At 43.3% G+C, this 13,756-nt stretch overlaps 1 protein-coding gene across 1 annotated transcript; it reads left to right on the top strand.

Moving 5' to 3' along the window:
* Nucleotides 1–8,974: 8,974 nt before the first annotated feature.
* On the top strand, nucleotides 8,975–13,077 carry LOC109766604 (uncharacterized). Its single transcript, XM_073504671.1, has 2 exons — nucleotides 8,975–9,485; nucleotides 9,728–13,077. The coding sequence occupies exons 1-2, from the start codon at nucleotides 8,975–8,977 to the stop codon at nucleotides 13,075–13,077; spliced, it is 3,861 nt and encodes a 1,286-aa protein (XP_073360772.1).
* Nucleotides 13,078–13,756: the final 679 nt, after the last annotated feature.

The raw sequence follows: 13,756 nt of genomic DNA, 5'->3' as shown, positions 1-13,756 counted from the left end.
CGCACACAAAGATCTCGCCAGCAAGGAGCTAAATCATACTAGACCAAAGCTATGCCTAGGCCCAAAGCGATAAGAACAGCGACTAGCATGTACAGCGACAACCCTTGGCTTCAACTATCTCATGACAGCATACAGACTACGAGAGAGGATCTTCAAAAACGACGCCTCCAAAAAGGGAACGACACACAAGTGACGCCGTCGCCGGATCCAACACCCAAAGGTCGGATCAAGGATTTTCATCCTGAAGATCAAGTCCGAGCAAACTCCAAGCAATGCCTTTACCAGGGTAACGATGCTTAAAACGCCGCCATTGCCATGTATCTCTACTCCTAATGGAGCAGTTGGTAGTCTTCGTTCCAGGTTTATTTTCGTCCCACCTCACCCGGTTTTTTGGTACCTCCTCCCACCTCCTGCCGCGTAACGCTGACCGGTAAAAACCGAAAAAAACACGTACCAAAACCTCCGCCAGCCCCATCGCTCTTCAGGTCGTGCCCGAGACATGCGACGAAATAAAACCTACGACGGTTAACCAGCGAAAAAAACCCACCTCGTCACATGCCCTCGAGCGAAAACGTAGGACGATTGAGCAGCGAAAAAAAACCCCGCCTCGTCACATGCCCTCGAGCGAGGACGACTCGCACGCCAGTCTCCCTGCACTGGATCGTCGCCGCCGCCGCCCTTCATCCGTTCGCCGCCGGCCCAGTCGCACAACGAACCCGCCGAGCCGTTCCCCATCTGGACACGCGATCCGCCGCCGCCGAAAACGTCCGTGATCCGGCGCAGATCGACGTTCAGTTTACCGGCGCAGATCGGGCGCAGATCCGGCGCAGATCCATCAGGTATGACGTCCGGTTTACCTATACCCATCACATCTCATACAACCATCACAACTCGCCGATGCATCTCATACAAACATCATATAGGTATCACGCGCACGCCAATGCATTGATCCGCCGCCGCCGAAAACGTCCGCGATCCGGCGCAGATCGATGTTCAGTTTACCGGCGCAGATCCATCAGGTATGGCGTCCAGTTTACCTATACCCATCACATCTCATACAACCATCACATCTCACCGATGCAGCCGATGCATTGATCCACCGCCGCCAAACACGTACAGGATCCGGCGCTGATCGTTTTCGAGGAGACGCCGACGAAATATATGTATCTCATACAGCCATCACATCTCATACACCCATCGCATCTCATACTCCCATCACATCTAATACACACATCACATTGCAAGTTGGTAGTGCTTTCACAATGGTCATCTCACATACGTCATGAGTGAGACTTCAGTATCCTGTTCTAGTGAAAAATTAGATGTAGCATTCTGTAGGCACACTTAGTCATTTTCTAATTGAATCTGGCATGAGATAGTAGACTTTTCCAGTTGAAGCAAAATCTATGTACAAGTTCGATTTTATCCTAGGGGTGTGAGTCAGGTCATGTTAAATGGTAACATTTACTAATGTATATAAGCCACGACAGATGCATGTAGAATCAGCTCACAAGTCATTAAGATTTTATTTCTTTGTATGTTCACCTTATAAGTATGTTCGCCTTATAAGTATCAAGAAACTTGTTTGCTAACCTGAATATAATTCTCAACTGATGGCTAAAATGGCAGGCAGAGAAAGAGGATATCTGAACAATCGTCCTGGTAGAGCACCCTACAACAAACCTCCAAAATGATTAGCGGCATTCGATCATTTCACAGTGCCTGCAGAAATAAAATCGGAATAGTAATCAGGACAAAACCTTTTTTTGCAGAAGTGCACTCTAAATTCAGATATAACGTTTTCAAAAATCCAGTGATGCTAAACAGGACATATCTTGCACATATTTGAAGAAGCCACCATCATCCCGCATTGGTCATGGCAGTGAGAAACAATTAGAAGTCCTAAAACAGAGTAGGATCTATTAGAGAAAATTTGAACCTAATGTTAGTATGTTACCATAAAATAAGGTTGTAGACAGACCAGGAATACTCGTTTAGATCATCATAATTACACCATGTTGAATGTGGTGTTTTTCCATGCTGGATTTTTTCTGACTCCTACCAAATATAAGAGAACCATCTCCATTACCAAGAAGCTTCTTCCTTTCTTTCAAGAGTATGTGTTCGACCCAAAGGCATTTTTTTTCGCATCATTATCGGAATCCACTCCCCTAATCGCCTTTCTCTGTATCTATCTTCAACATATTTTCTAGCCCTGAAATCTGTAGGGAAATTAGACGCAAACTATGACAGAAAAGTGTGAAACACGTGACAATAGAATTAGCTCACCCCTTCATACTGCTGTAGAGTAAAGTATTTATATATGATATCTGGTTAGTGTAGTAAGCTGATCTTTAATTCCAAAGGCAAGTGCACCATCGGCATGTGGTTCTGCAAAAATCATCACTGAAGCAATCATATCAGAAATCCATGAACCGTCATCTGTACAACAAGAACAAGGAAAAAAGGACCACAAATGGGTATCCAACTCGGCCAGCAGTGGCGACCTTATACATTGTTCAAATCAACCTGCATATATAATATAATTTATTTATAAACAAAATTATTAGCAGCCAACAGACACTTAATCTTTTTAGAAACTGGAAAGTTTGATTTCATAACATAAGTGTGTTCTTTCATAAGGCACAATATCTGAAGCATTTCAATCTATACTTCAAATAACAATAACCAACACCGTGACTAATAGTATATCAGGGAAGAACATTAGGTTCATTTTTTTCATGAGGCAACAACAATATATGATAAATATCTTCCTGCGTATTAGCAACAGGAGGGATATAAATAAGCATACAAGTTGTACATCACATTAGATTGCACCATACACCTCCATTAGTCATAAAATTTAGGAATAGTGCAGCCTGTTTTGACGATGGAAAATACAAAATGTTTGTAGTCAATAAAATCAATATATAGAGTGAAAAACGAGGCAAACTCATTCTGTAACTTCTTAAGCTTCAGCTTCCCAGATTTATGACTAAATCCCACCTCAACAGCCCAAAATTATGACCGTGTTGAATTGTTCCATGTCAACAGCCCAAAATTACTAAATCCCATCAAAAACTACATGTTGAACTGTTCCAAAGCACCATTAATCAGAACATGTACAAAGAAACAAAGGAGTGATCAACAGCCAAAAATAGGCTAAATTACGAACCTGAGAATCAGGTCATGGGGTTCCAGGGGAAACTCCTTCGCGCCCTGCTGGCGCGAGTTGAGCATGACCGTGGACTCACCAGGGTCGTCGAAGCTGTAGAACATGCTGCTGCTGCTGCTGCTTGACATCGCGCTGCTGTCCCTTGCAAAGTATTATTCTAGACACTCTGTGAAACGCCCGTCTGAATTTCCATGATGGCACGAAACTAAATGTAAGTAATATTGCTCTAGGAAATATAGGAGTACTCCAAGAGTGCTCTGTTCATCTGATGGATTGTGCGTGTGCCAAGAGCCAGGCCAATATGCACATTTAGTATGCATAGGAATAAAAAAAGAAACATACTTTCAATTTCAATGGGATCCCTCGGGAAGTTTCTTTGCAGTAGAACATACATTAACTCGAAGATTTCCCTTTTACTTTTCGAACCAGGATGTAAAATCATTTCCAGCCACATATACATGAATGAACAAGTGCCGTAGTGAATTCTATAAATTACAAACTATTTGAAGGTTGAAGCGCATAAATCAAGTGATTGTTATGCTTGCAATTAGACACTGGAGCAGATGATGTACTACCCAAAGCCAAGCCTCACATCATTTGTAGAAACTGCAAGCCAGATCAAACAATAACAAAATTGAAGAGCACCATTTACCTCTTAATGGCAAGCATCCCCTCTTGAAAAAGCTGATCCAAGTTGAGGTAGCCCAAGAATCCACATGCGCTGTGGTGAAGAGGAGGTAGTTTGGCAGCCCCATCGCCTTGTCACCGCAGATCCTATGACACCTGACGGCGGCGGCGGCCCTGAGAAATTGCAAACATAACATATTACAAAATGGAAGGCAATATAGTAACACCCATATTAGCATCCTGACACATGGAACTGGATCATTAATGACTTTTCTTTGTTCATTGATAAAATGTGGTAATACTACAAGTCAAATGCAAGAAAGATGCCTTGTATCAATGGCATTTAGTGATGATCACTTGATAGCAGTAAAGATCATTATTGCCTTTTCTGTGTTAAGTTTGTGGACATCAAAAATTGTAGCCAAACAAAACTGTGATAATAAACTTGTAGTAAAGTCACGATCATGTAGAATCACCGAACATCCGTATGTATTCAGACAAAACTGTGATAATAAAATTGTTGTAAATTGAATCTTTTTGTAATCTCAAGCTTGGTGCTATTTTTCAAAGCCTGCTTTCAAATTCTGCCAGAAATATGTCTTGTAACAATGGCACCAAATTATCATATTGATCATGTACATCAAAAAATAAATGGATATCAATCAGCTTAGGCAAGAACACTTATCTTCTTTGTGTCGTGAATAATCATTGCAAGACTGTCAGATTGAAGATCCACAGCAAACCCTTTCTGGTGCTGCTGAGTATTTGCATTTAGTGAGCATCACTGGTTTGCTTCGAGTGTCCCTTAGATGTCCAGCATGAGTAGATAAGTGTTCTTGCTAAGACAGACTCACTCATTAAAATTAGTACAGAAAACAAATTGTAGTGGATCATCAGTTTTAGTTGTCTTGGCTAAACATCAGTTAATTCAAATATTCTTCCCATCAAGCAATGATTGTTCATTAAATGGATCTTTTTGGTACCTTAGGTGAGTATGGGGAATTCAAAAAGTACGGCAGGTGAACATCAAACAGATGATGACGTAACTACAGGTATGATGCAGTCCAACATAAATTCGATCACATGCGATGCGTGCTTTTCTGACAGCGAAATGTGTTGCAGTCCTTAAGAAAGGGGTAATTGATGATGAGTACAACCCAAACACCATACCCGTATCTGAACATTTTGACGATATTTACGCGACGGAACCAGGTATAATTCAGTGTGCAGATTACTTATATGTGTTGCCTAACACAAAATTCTTACATGCATCGACTGTCGGCATTTTGTGTTGCAGTCCTTACGAGCGTTGAAAATGTTGAAGAATACAATGCAGGCATCATACCCATAGCTGATAATGTTGACGATACTTCCACAACAGAACTAGGTACGAGACTGTGTGAGTACTTCTTGGAATGTTGCCTAAATCCTATGCCTCCTTTGATTCATTTGTCTTGTATTCATCAACATTACAACTCTACAGATGGTTCTAAATTGCTACGTATTGATGATGCTCATGATTCTTCGTTGTCCGCAATGAGTATTACAACACTGAATTTTGGCACACCTGTAGCGCAACATGGAAATGGTACTGACTCAGACTATTTCATGTGACATGAGTAATAATATTTATGGGTGTAATCCATCATGTACAACCTAATGCAATTTGAGTTGATTTCTAATTTGTAGGGCAAGAACCTTTGAAATTCAGGATGCTTGAGTCTTTTGAAAACAGGATAATACGACTAACCTACAGGATGAAAATGAAGGTAGTCTCCAAGCATGCCTACCCATTTTCAGATTGACGAGATGACCTGTACGGGATTATTGTTTTATCCTTTTATTCACACTGCAGAGGACACAACTTGCGAGCAGAAGGCAACGGGATCTGTATTTTTTGAACGGAATAAATCCGCTGATCAAGCTAGGGAACAGTTCAATGCACAGAAGCGCGCAGCTTATCGGAAGAAAAAAGATGAGGATATGGTCAGGTTACAAAAGGAGAATCAGCCTTCCCTTCCAAAGACTGGTAAGTAGTTTGGCGTGATTTTTCTGACTACTCTTAGGATTACATAGATTATTATTTGAAAGGGCACGGTATGCGAAGAATTCGTTATAGTAACGTAACTATATATTGCTCCTTAAACTCTCATATATGTGGTACGTATGATAGACCATAGGGATCTTATCAACGCGTGGAGGCGGGCATCTTATCGCACAAACAAGTCAGATTGTTTAAAAAAACATCAAGAAGATGGGCATAATGTTCATCGCCGTTCTCTATGTGATATCACCAACGTGAAACAACCTTCATATGTGATTCCAGGTATATTGTTGGTACTTTCGCAATGTTGTGCGTTATGTGCGTATTACATAAGTGTACTAGATCAGCTTCTATGCATCTTATTTTTACTCTCCGCATTTATGCCGGAATACAATAGGAGATGAATTGATGGGACAATTCAACAAAAACGGGTCGGATCATATGCTTGGGCAGCTAAACAAACAGACACGAGATGATCTATGTCCCCTTCGTATTTCAAGTAAGTCTATTTTATCTTACATTCGTACATTCATATGTTTGTACGGCTACAGCTAAACATTCCCATACAAGACGATATTTGTCCCGTAATTGATTCAATAACATCTGGTTCTGTCATTTAAGTTTATACGATCCAATCATTCCCATCGGATAACCCAGGTAGCTCGGACTATACATCAATCTCGCATAATGATGCGGGATATCCTTGTAGTGGTACGGACACTTCTGGTATGATTTCTGCGAATGATATACAAGGTAATATGATTGGACCTAATCCAATTTCATTTCATATCAAATTATGTTGTTTCCTATGGTTTTTGAGAGAATGGCATGAATGTCACCAGTAAATGACTTTAACGCCAACAAAGAAAATGCGCAAAAAACAGAAAAAGAACGCAAAAGAGACCGTAGAAACGCCCTAAGGAGAACTACTTATCGGCGGAAAAAAGATCTGCGACTCGAGGATGAAAATGCACAGACCCTTAATTTATCAGGTAAGCTTTAAAAGTTTTATTAATTATAGTCAGTACCGCGGTTAATGTCAAAACCTTTGAGATTGCAATATGTATTGATTACTTTGCTTAACTAGTCAACCCAACAAGCTTATTTTGGTATACATCATTCTCGCATGATGAGTCAACATTTCCTGCAACAGCTACTGTCACATATGGACTCATTAATGACAATGATCTACAAGGTAAACAAATTGTGGGTACTAAAGTGTCAGTTGCTGAGTTGATTATGTTTTGTTATCTAAAAATTGTGAGTGTCCTGATAAACTTCAGATTTAATCTTGAATGACACCCAAGAAACAAATCCAAAAACGGAGGAAGAACTCAAGAGAGACCGTAGAAACGCCATGCGGAGAGCTACATATCGAATGAAAAAAGATCGGCAATTCCAGGATGAAAATGCTAATGCCATTAATTTATCAGGTGAGCTCTAAAAGTTATATTAATTATAATCAGTACCACTACTCTTGTCTTAACCAGTGACTTGGCGATGTGTATTGACAACCTCTGTTAACAAGACAACCCATCTATCTCCAACTATACATCATTCTCACATAATGGGTCAACATTTCCTGCTACAACTACGGTCACATCTGGTCTCATTAATGACAATGACCTAGAAGGTAATCATATTGTTGGGACTCCATGATCAATTAAGGGCCTGTGGATACATTATATTTTAAATTTTGTGAATCTCCTGAATGACAACAGACGTCATCTTGAATGACGCCCAAGAAACAAATCCAAAAACGGATGAAGAAATGAAGAGAGATCGTAGAAACGCCATGCGGAGAGCTTCTTATCGGAGGAACAAGGATAAGTTTCTCGAAGAGGGAAACAAACGTCCACTTTCATCATCAGGTAAAATATTACCTTGAGTTTCACCATGTGTGTTACATTTTTGTTGTTGCTCATAGCAAAATACTTTTTAGCGACCATCATGCTCGAAGCGTACAGTTTAACGGTACATCTTAATGCACATTGTTTGTATTTACGTTAAATTAGAATATGTATGATGACACTGCCTCCGTACGTCTTAATATCAAATAGTGTTAATAGCAAGCCCCCCCTAATAGCTCGAGCTATACAGAAATATTGCAGGAGGAAGCAACATTTACCCCTTCAACATTAGACATGTCTGGTGTCAATCATGATAATGATCTTGCTAGGAGGAAACGTGATAATGAGCGGAAATGTAATTTAACAAACGAGCAAAGGGAGCAGATAAACGAACGTAGCCGAGCTTCTTATCAGAAGAAAAAGGAGGAGGTAACGGTTGATGTGAGACAAAAACAGAATGAAAAAGTACGAGATAAGCGGATGGAACGCCGGAAAAGCATGTCAGTAATTGAAAGGGGGGAGTCAAGTGCTCAAAGGAAGGCCAATTATGCCAGAAGGAAAAACACCCCGTGCAACGAATCCATCGCTATCCCCCGTCCAGACCTGGGAAAATCAACCTCTCAATGTCCGGCATTCACCTGCCGCACATCACCCGTCTCTCGGGCCAGAGGAGATGATTCATCTGATGGCGACCCTTCGACGAACATGCCGAATTACACTGTCCGTACCGATGGTATGAATGTACTATTGTCACTTTTCTTATGGTAATTATAAGCAACCCTCTTGTAACATGATGAAGTCTACTAGCACATTCGCCACGACGACAATGCAGATGACATCGCTGTATTCCTAAGCGACATCATGGGCGATGAGCCGACAGGTCCCAATTTGATGGACGAGGAGTACTACATGTTTCGCAACCAAGGTATGGTCAACTCTGAACTAGCACGTCGTGTGGCTTTATTGTAGTTAGAATTATGTGCAGTTTTTATTTTGAACGTGATGTTTCAACAAATGCCCGTAGGATCCGATAATGGCAGCATGGATGATGAGAGCGAAGCAACCATGACTGGTGGTAATCCTAGCGAGATTGATCCATTTGACTTTGTCTACTCAAACATTCCAGACAACACTCACATCCTGAAACTCGCCGCAAACTGTGAACACTGCAAGGCTAGAAAATTTGAGTTTGAGACTGACGGGTTCTGCTCTCGCAATGGCTAGATCGAACTTAAGCAACCGGAACCAGTCCCAGAGTTGATGAGGCTATGGTCCAGCATGGATGCAGATTCTAGACATTTTCGGGAGAACATACGATTCTTCAACGGGCATTTTGCCTTCACAACCCTTGGCGTCAGCCTTGATGAAAACTACACAAACATGAAGTCTGGGGTGTACACATTCCGGGCACACGGCACCATCTACCACAATGTGCATTCGTTCGGGCCTAGCTCCCGTCCTGAACATCTGCAGTTGTACTTCTATGATGACGACCCAAATCTTAATCATCGTAAGGCGGCGACCAATCAATTAGACCAGGATGTCGTGAAGATGTTAGTAGACATACTCAAAGAAAACCCATACTCCCAGCAATTTAGGAGTTTGGGTGCACACAAGGACAACCTCGATGATTATAGGATAGACCTAAACACCGATAAGAGGCTTGACCAAAGAAGATATAATAGACCGCTGTCAACTGAGGTTGCTGCAATTTGGGTTGAGGGCAGTGACCTAGCCAAAAGGTTTGACAGGAGGATAACGCTTTGTGGTAACAACAACAAAAGGCACAGTATATGTGTGACCTCCGGAGCATATGATCCGTTGTCTTATCCCCTATTCTATCCAAGGGGGGAGCTAGGTTGGCACCCAAAGCTACCTAAACGTAATGTTCCATGAGAGGTTGTACAACATCCTCAACTGGGCCATGATGATGAGGAGGATGCAGGTATGTCGTTTGTGTCCGATTTGGTTACAAATAATATATTATTTCTCAAAAGTATCCTCATTTTCGTGGTACTCAATCATGTGCAGAGGGGAATAGCAGGTTATGCGTCTCCGTTAGAGACTACTACTGTTACATGCTGCAAACATGGCCTGCGATCTTCAATCCCATACTCTGTGGAGCACGCCTGCTGCAGCAATGGGCGGTCGACATGTACATCAAGATTGAGAGTTGTCGGTTGAGGTGGTACAGGAAGAACCAGACGCAGATTCGTGCCGACTTGTATAAAGGAGTTGTTGATGCGATCACATCGGGGGAGACGAGAGCAAGCGCTGTTGGCACCCGAATAGTTCTCCCTGGAACATACCCTGTTGGCGACCGCGACATGAAGAAGAGGCATATGGATGCCATGGCAATTGTCCATACATACGGGAAGCCTGACATCTTCTTGACCATGACTTGCAACCCTAAATGGGAAGAGATAACAAATGAGTTGCTTCCTGGTCAGACGACGCAAGAACGACCTGATATTGTGGCTCGCGTGTTCTACGGCAAACTAGAGGCTATGAAATACATGTTGTTCAAGAAGCATATCCTGGGTGTTGTGGTCGCTTACGTTTACGTAGTCGAGTTCCAGAAGAGGGGCCTCCCCCATGCACATTTTCTGTTGATCATGGATTCAACATATAAGCTTGTCGTCCCGGAGCAGTATGACCGACTAATTTCCGCAGAGCTCCCAAACAAGCAGAAGTATCCGGAATTGCATGCATTGGTGGTAAAACATATGATGCACGGACCCTGCGGTGCTCTCAACCCGAAGAATGTTTGCATGCAAGATAATGAATGCAAGTGCAGATACCCGCGCCCGTTCAATGAGAACACAGCACAAGGCAAGGACTCACACCCAGTTTATCGGCGTAGAGACGATGGAAGCTGTGCTAAGGTCCGAGGGAAAATGTTGGACAACAGATGGGTTGTGCCTTATAACCCTTACCTTCTGCGGATGTTCAATTGCCACATCAACGTTGAGGTCTGCTCTAGCATAAAGGCCGTCAAATATCTTTACAAGTACATTTACAAGGGCCATGATAAGGCTTCTTTCAGCATCGACCAGCCCGATGCCGATGGTAACATCGATGAGATCAAGAGATACGTTGACGCAAGGTGGGTCACCCCTCCGGAGGCTATGTGGAGGATATTTGGCTTCCCACTTTGCGCCAATTACCCGCCTGTCTTGCAGTTGCCTCTTCATCTCCCAAATATGCACAGGGTTGCATTCAATGCGCAGGCTGACTTGAAAAATGTTGTCGCCTCCGAAAATGCTTCAAAATCCATGTTAACGGAGTATTTCAAGGCTAACCAGGAACACCCTCGGGCTAGGCATATATTGTACAAGGATTTTCCCGGAAGCTTCACGTGGCAGAAGAAAAAGAAGTTTTGGAAGCCTAGGGTCGAGCGTTTTCAAATAGGTCGCATCGTGTCTGCCAATCCTGCCGAGGGGGAGCGATACTACCTGCGTGTGTTGCTAAACCATGTTACGGGCAAAACATCCTTCGACGACTTGCTCACCGTGGACGGCGTGCTATGTGGGAGCTTTAGAGATGCTGCTGAAAGGTTGGGACTCATCGAGGCAGACAACACACTCGACGACTGTCTTACTGAGGCTGAGCAGTGGGCGATGCCATGTTCTCTTAGGAGGCTCTTCGCAACCATCTTGGTGCACTGCGAGCCAGGCGACGTGCGCGGTTTATGGGATAGGCACCTCGAGCCTATGTCAGATGACTATCGTCGAACACGCACGTCCCCGAACGAGGTGGAGCAGATGGTGTTGCTTGACATTAGGGGTATGTTGCAGTCCATGGGTAAAGACATTGTTGATTTCGCTCTGCCAAGCATCGATGATGCGTTTGACCCAACCGAGGGCGAGGCAAGAGAGGTCATCGAGGAATCAACCGTTGAGTTTGACATGGATGACACTAAATTGGCATCTTCCCTGAACTTGGAGCAGAGGGCCGCATACGACGAGATACTAGCGGCTGTTGAACGTGGTGATGGGGGTGTATTCTTTGTTGATGGCCCTGGAGGTACAGGAAAGACCTTCCTATACAGGGCGATGCTTGCCAAGGTGAGGAGCGTTGGCAAGATTGGTATCGCTACCGCGACGTCGGGCGTCGCCGCTTCTATCATGCCTGGCGGCAGGACTGCCCACTCGAGGTTCAAGATCCCATTGAGTTGCGATGATGGAGCCTCGTGCAGCTTCACCAAGCAGAGTGGGACCGCGAAGCTGCTAAGGATGGCCTCATTGATAATATGGGACGAGGCCAGCATGACGAAGCGACAAGCGGTCGAGGCATTGGACAATAGCATGCGCGACATTATGGGAATACGCGACCGACCCTTTGGAGGAAAGACTGTTGTTTTTGGTGGGGACTTTAGGCAGGTGCTTCCGGTCGTCAGAAGGGGGTCGCGGGGCCAGATAATTGATGCAACCCTCCGAAGTTCTCATCTATGGAAGGGTATGCGGCAGCTTCGGCTCATCACCAACATGAGGGCTCATAATGACACGTGGTTTGCAGATTACTTGCTAAGGGTCGGCAATGGCACAGAGGATGTCGACGATCAAGGCAACATACTACTCCCTGAAGACATCTGTCTGCCGTCTACAGGCGAGGTTGATGACCTGGAGAAGCTTATTGACCACGTGTTTCCGAGTCTAGATGACAACATGTCTGATTCGAATTACATGACATCTCGCGCAATCCTTTCCACGACAAACGACAATGTCGACAAGATAAACATCCGCATGATAGAGCATTTTCATGCAGATGAAGTAATCTACCATAGCTTTGACAATGCAGAGGACGACCCATATGGCTACTACGCTCAGGAGTTTCTGAATGGATTGACTCCTAACGGTCTTCCTCCGCATGCACTCAAGCTAAAGCTGAACTGCCCTGTCATACTTCTAAGGAACATTGATCCAGCTAATGGACTGTGTAACGGCACTAGGCTTGTTGTTAGAGGTTTTGAGAGGAACACCATTGATGCAGAAATCATGATTGGACAACACGCTGGCAGGAGGGTCTTCCTTCCTCGAATACCTCTCTGCCCATCTGAAAACGACATGTTTCCGTTCAAGTTTAAAAGGAAGCAATTTCCTATAAGGCTTAGCTTTGCTATGACCATTAACAAGGCTCAAGGGCAGACCATCCCGATTGTTGGTGTGTACCTACCCAATCCCGTGTTCTCTCATGGTCAGCTCTATGTTGCTCTGTCTCGAGCCACCGCGAAAAGAAATATAAAGATACTCATTCAGAAGGAAAAGCCGAAGGAGAAGGTCAACAAGCAAAAGGACAATCCAAAGAAGCGAAAAAGACCGACCGTGTCCTTACTGACGTCGATGAAGAACATCGTCTACAAGGAAGTCCTTACAGGCTGAATTCCGGTCTTAATAGACCGGCAGGTTTTGTAATGACAGAGCATTTACTCTTGCGATGGTCAAGATTTGCTGTAATTCGTTTTTTACATATAACTTTTTATTTGGTATTTTGATAGTTGGAGGTATACTCCATTTAGTTGAGCTACTAACTGCATTTCAATAATCATCCGTCACATTGGCACCATCATCGTTGTTATAGGTTTTCTACTATCGCAATGTTTTTGGGAATGTACATGTCAGACAGCGTAGTATTTCATGTGTAATATGTGATTCAGATATAATGATTGGCCTGATAAATATCTGGAACATGCAATGAAACTCTTGTATTACGGCAAGTGATCATATCCGTTGTTATTATTTTGGTATTTTGATAGGATGCTTGAATGTAAAATTATTGGCATCCTTATTATCCCTGTATTATTCTGATAGGTCGGAACTATCAGATTATTATTGGTCTGAATTATAAGACCAACACACGCAGAAGGGGAGCTATGATTATTACGCTACTATAGTGCTCCATAGTACATGTGAGTGCCCGTGCGTCAAATAATCTCGCTGCCAACTAAATCTCATCTGGTTCCCAGAATATGCTTTTTTACGGGTTGAGGTTGCGGCGTCTGATCTGGCACATCCCTTCCCGGCCCGCAAAATTTAAATTTGTACTTCTTGTGCATTTCCA

Source organism: Aegilops tauschii, chromosome 7, assembly GCF_002575655.3.
Source record: "Aegilops tauschii subsp. strangulata cultivar AL8/78 chromosome 7, Aet v6.0, whole genome shotgun sequence".
Lineage (NCBI taxonomy): Eukaryota > Viridiplantae > Streptophyta > Magnoliopsida > Poales > Poaceae > Aegilops > Aegilops tauschii.
This window is presented reverse-complemented; position numbering and strand designations above follow the sequence as displayed.

Bases quoted from the DNA above. Each gene is read 5' to 3' on its own strand.
- LOC109766604 (XM_073504671.1), top strand. From the start codon at position 8,975: ATGGATGCAGATTCTAGACATTTTCGGGAGAACATACGATTCTTCAAC. The intron at 9,486-9,727 runs GTATATGTGTGA...AATCATGTGCAG, and splicing joins TAACAACAACAAAAGGCACA to AGGGGAATAGCAGGTTATGC.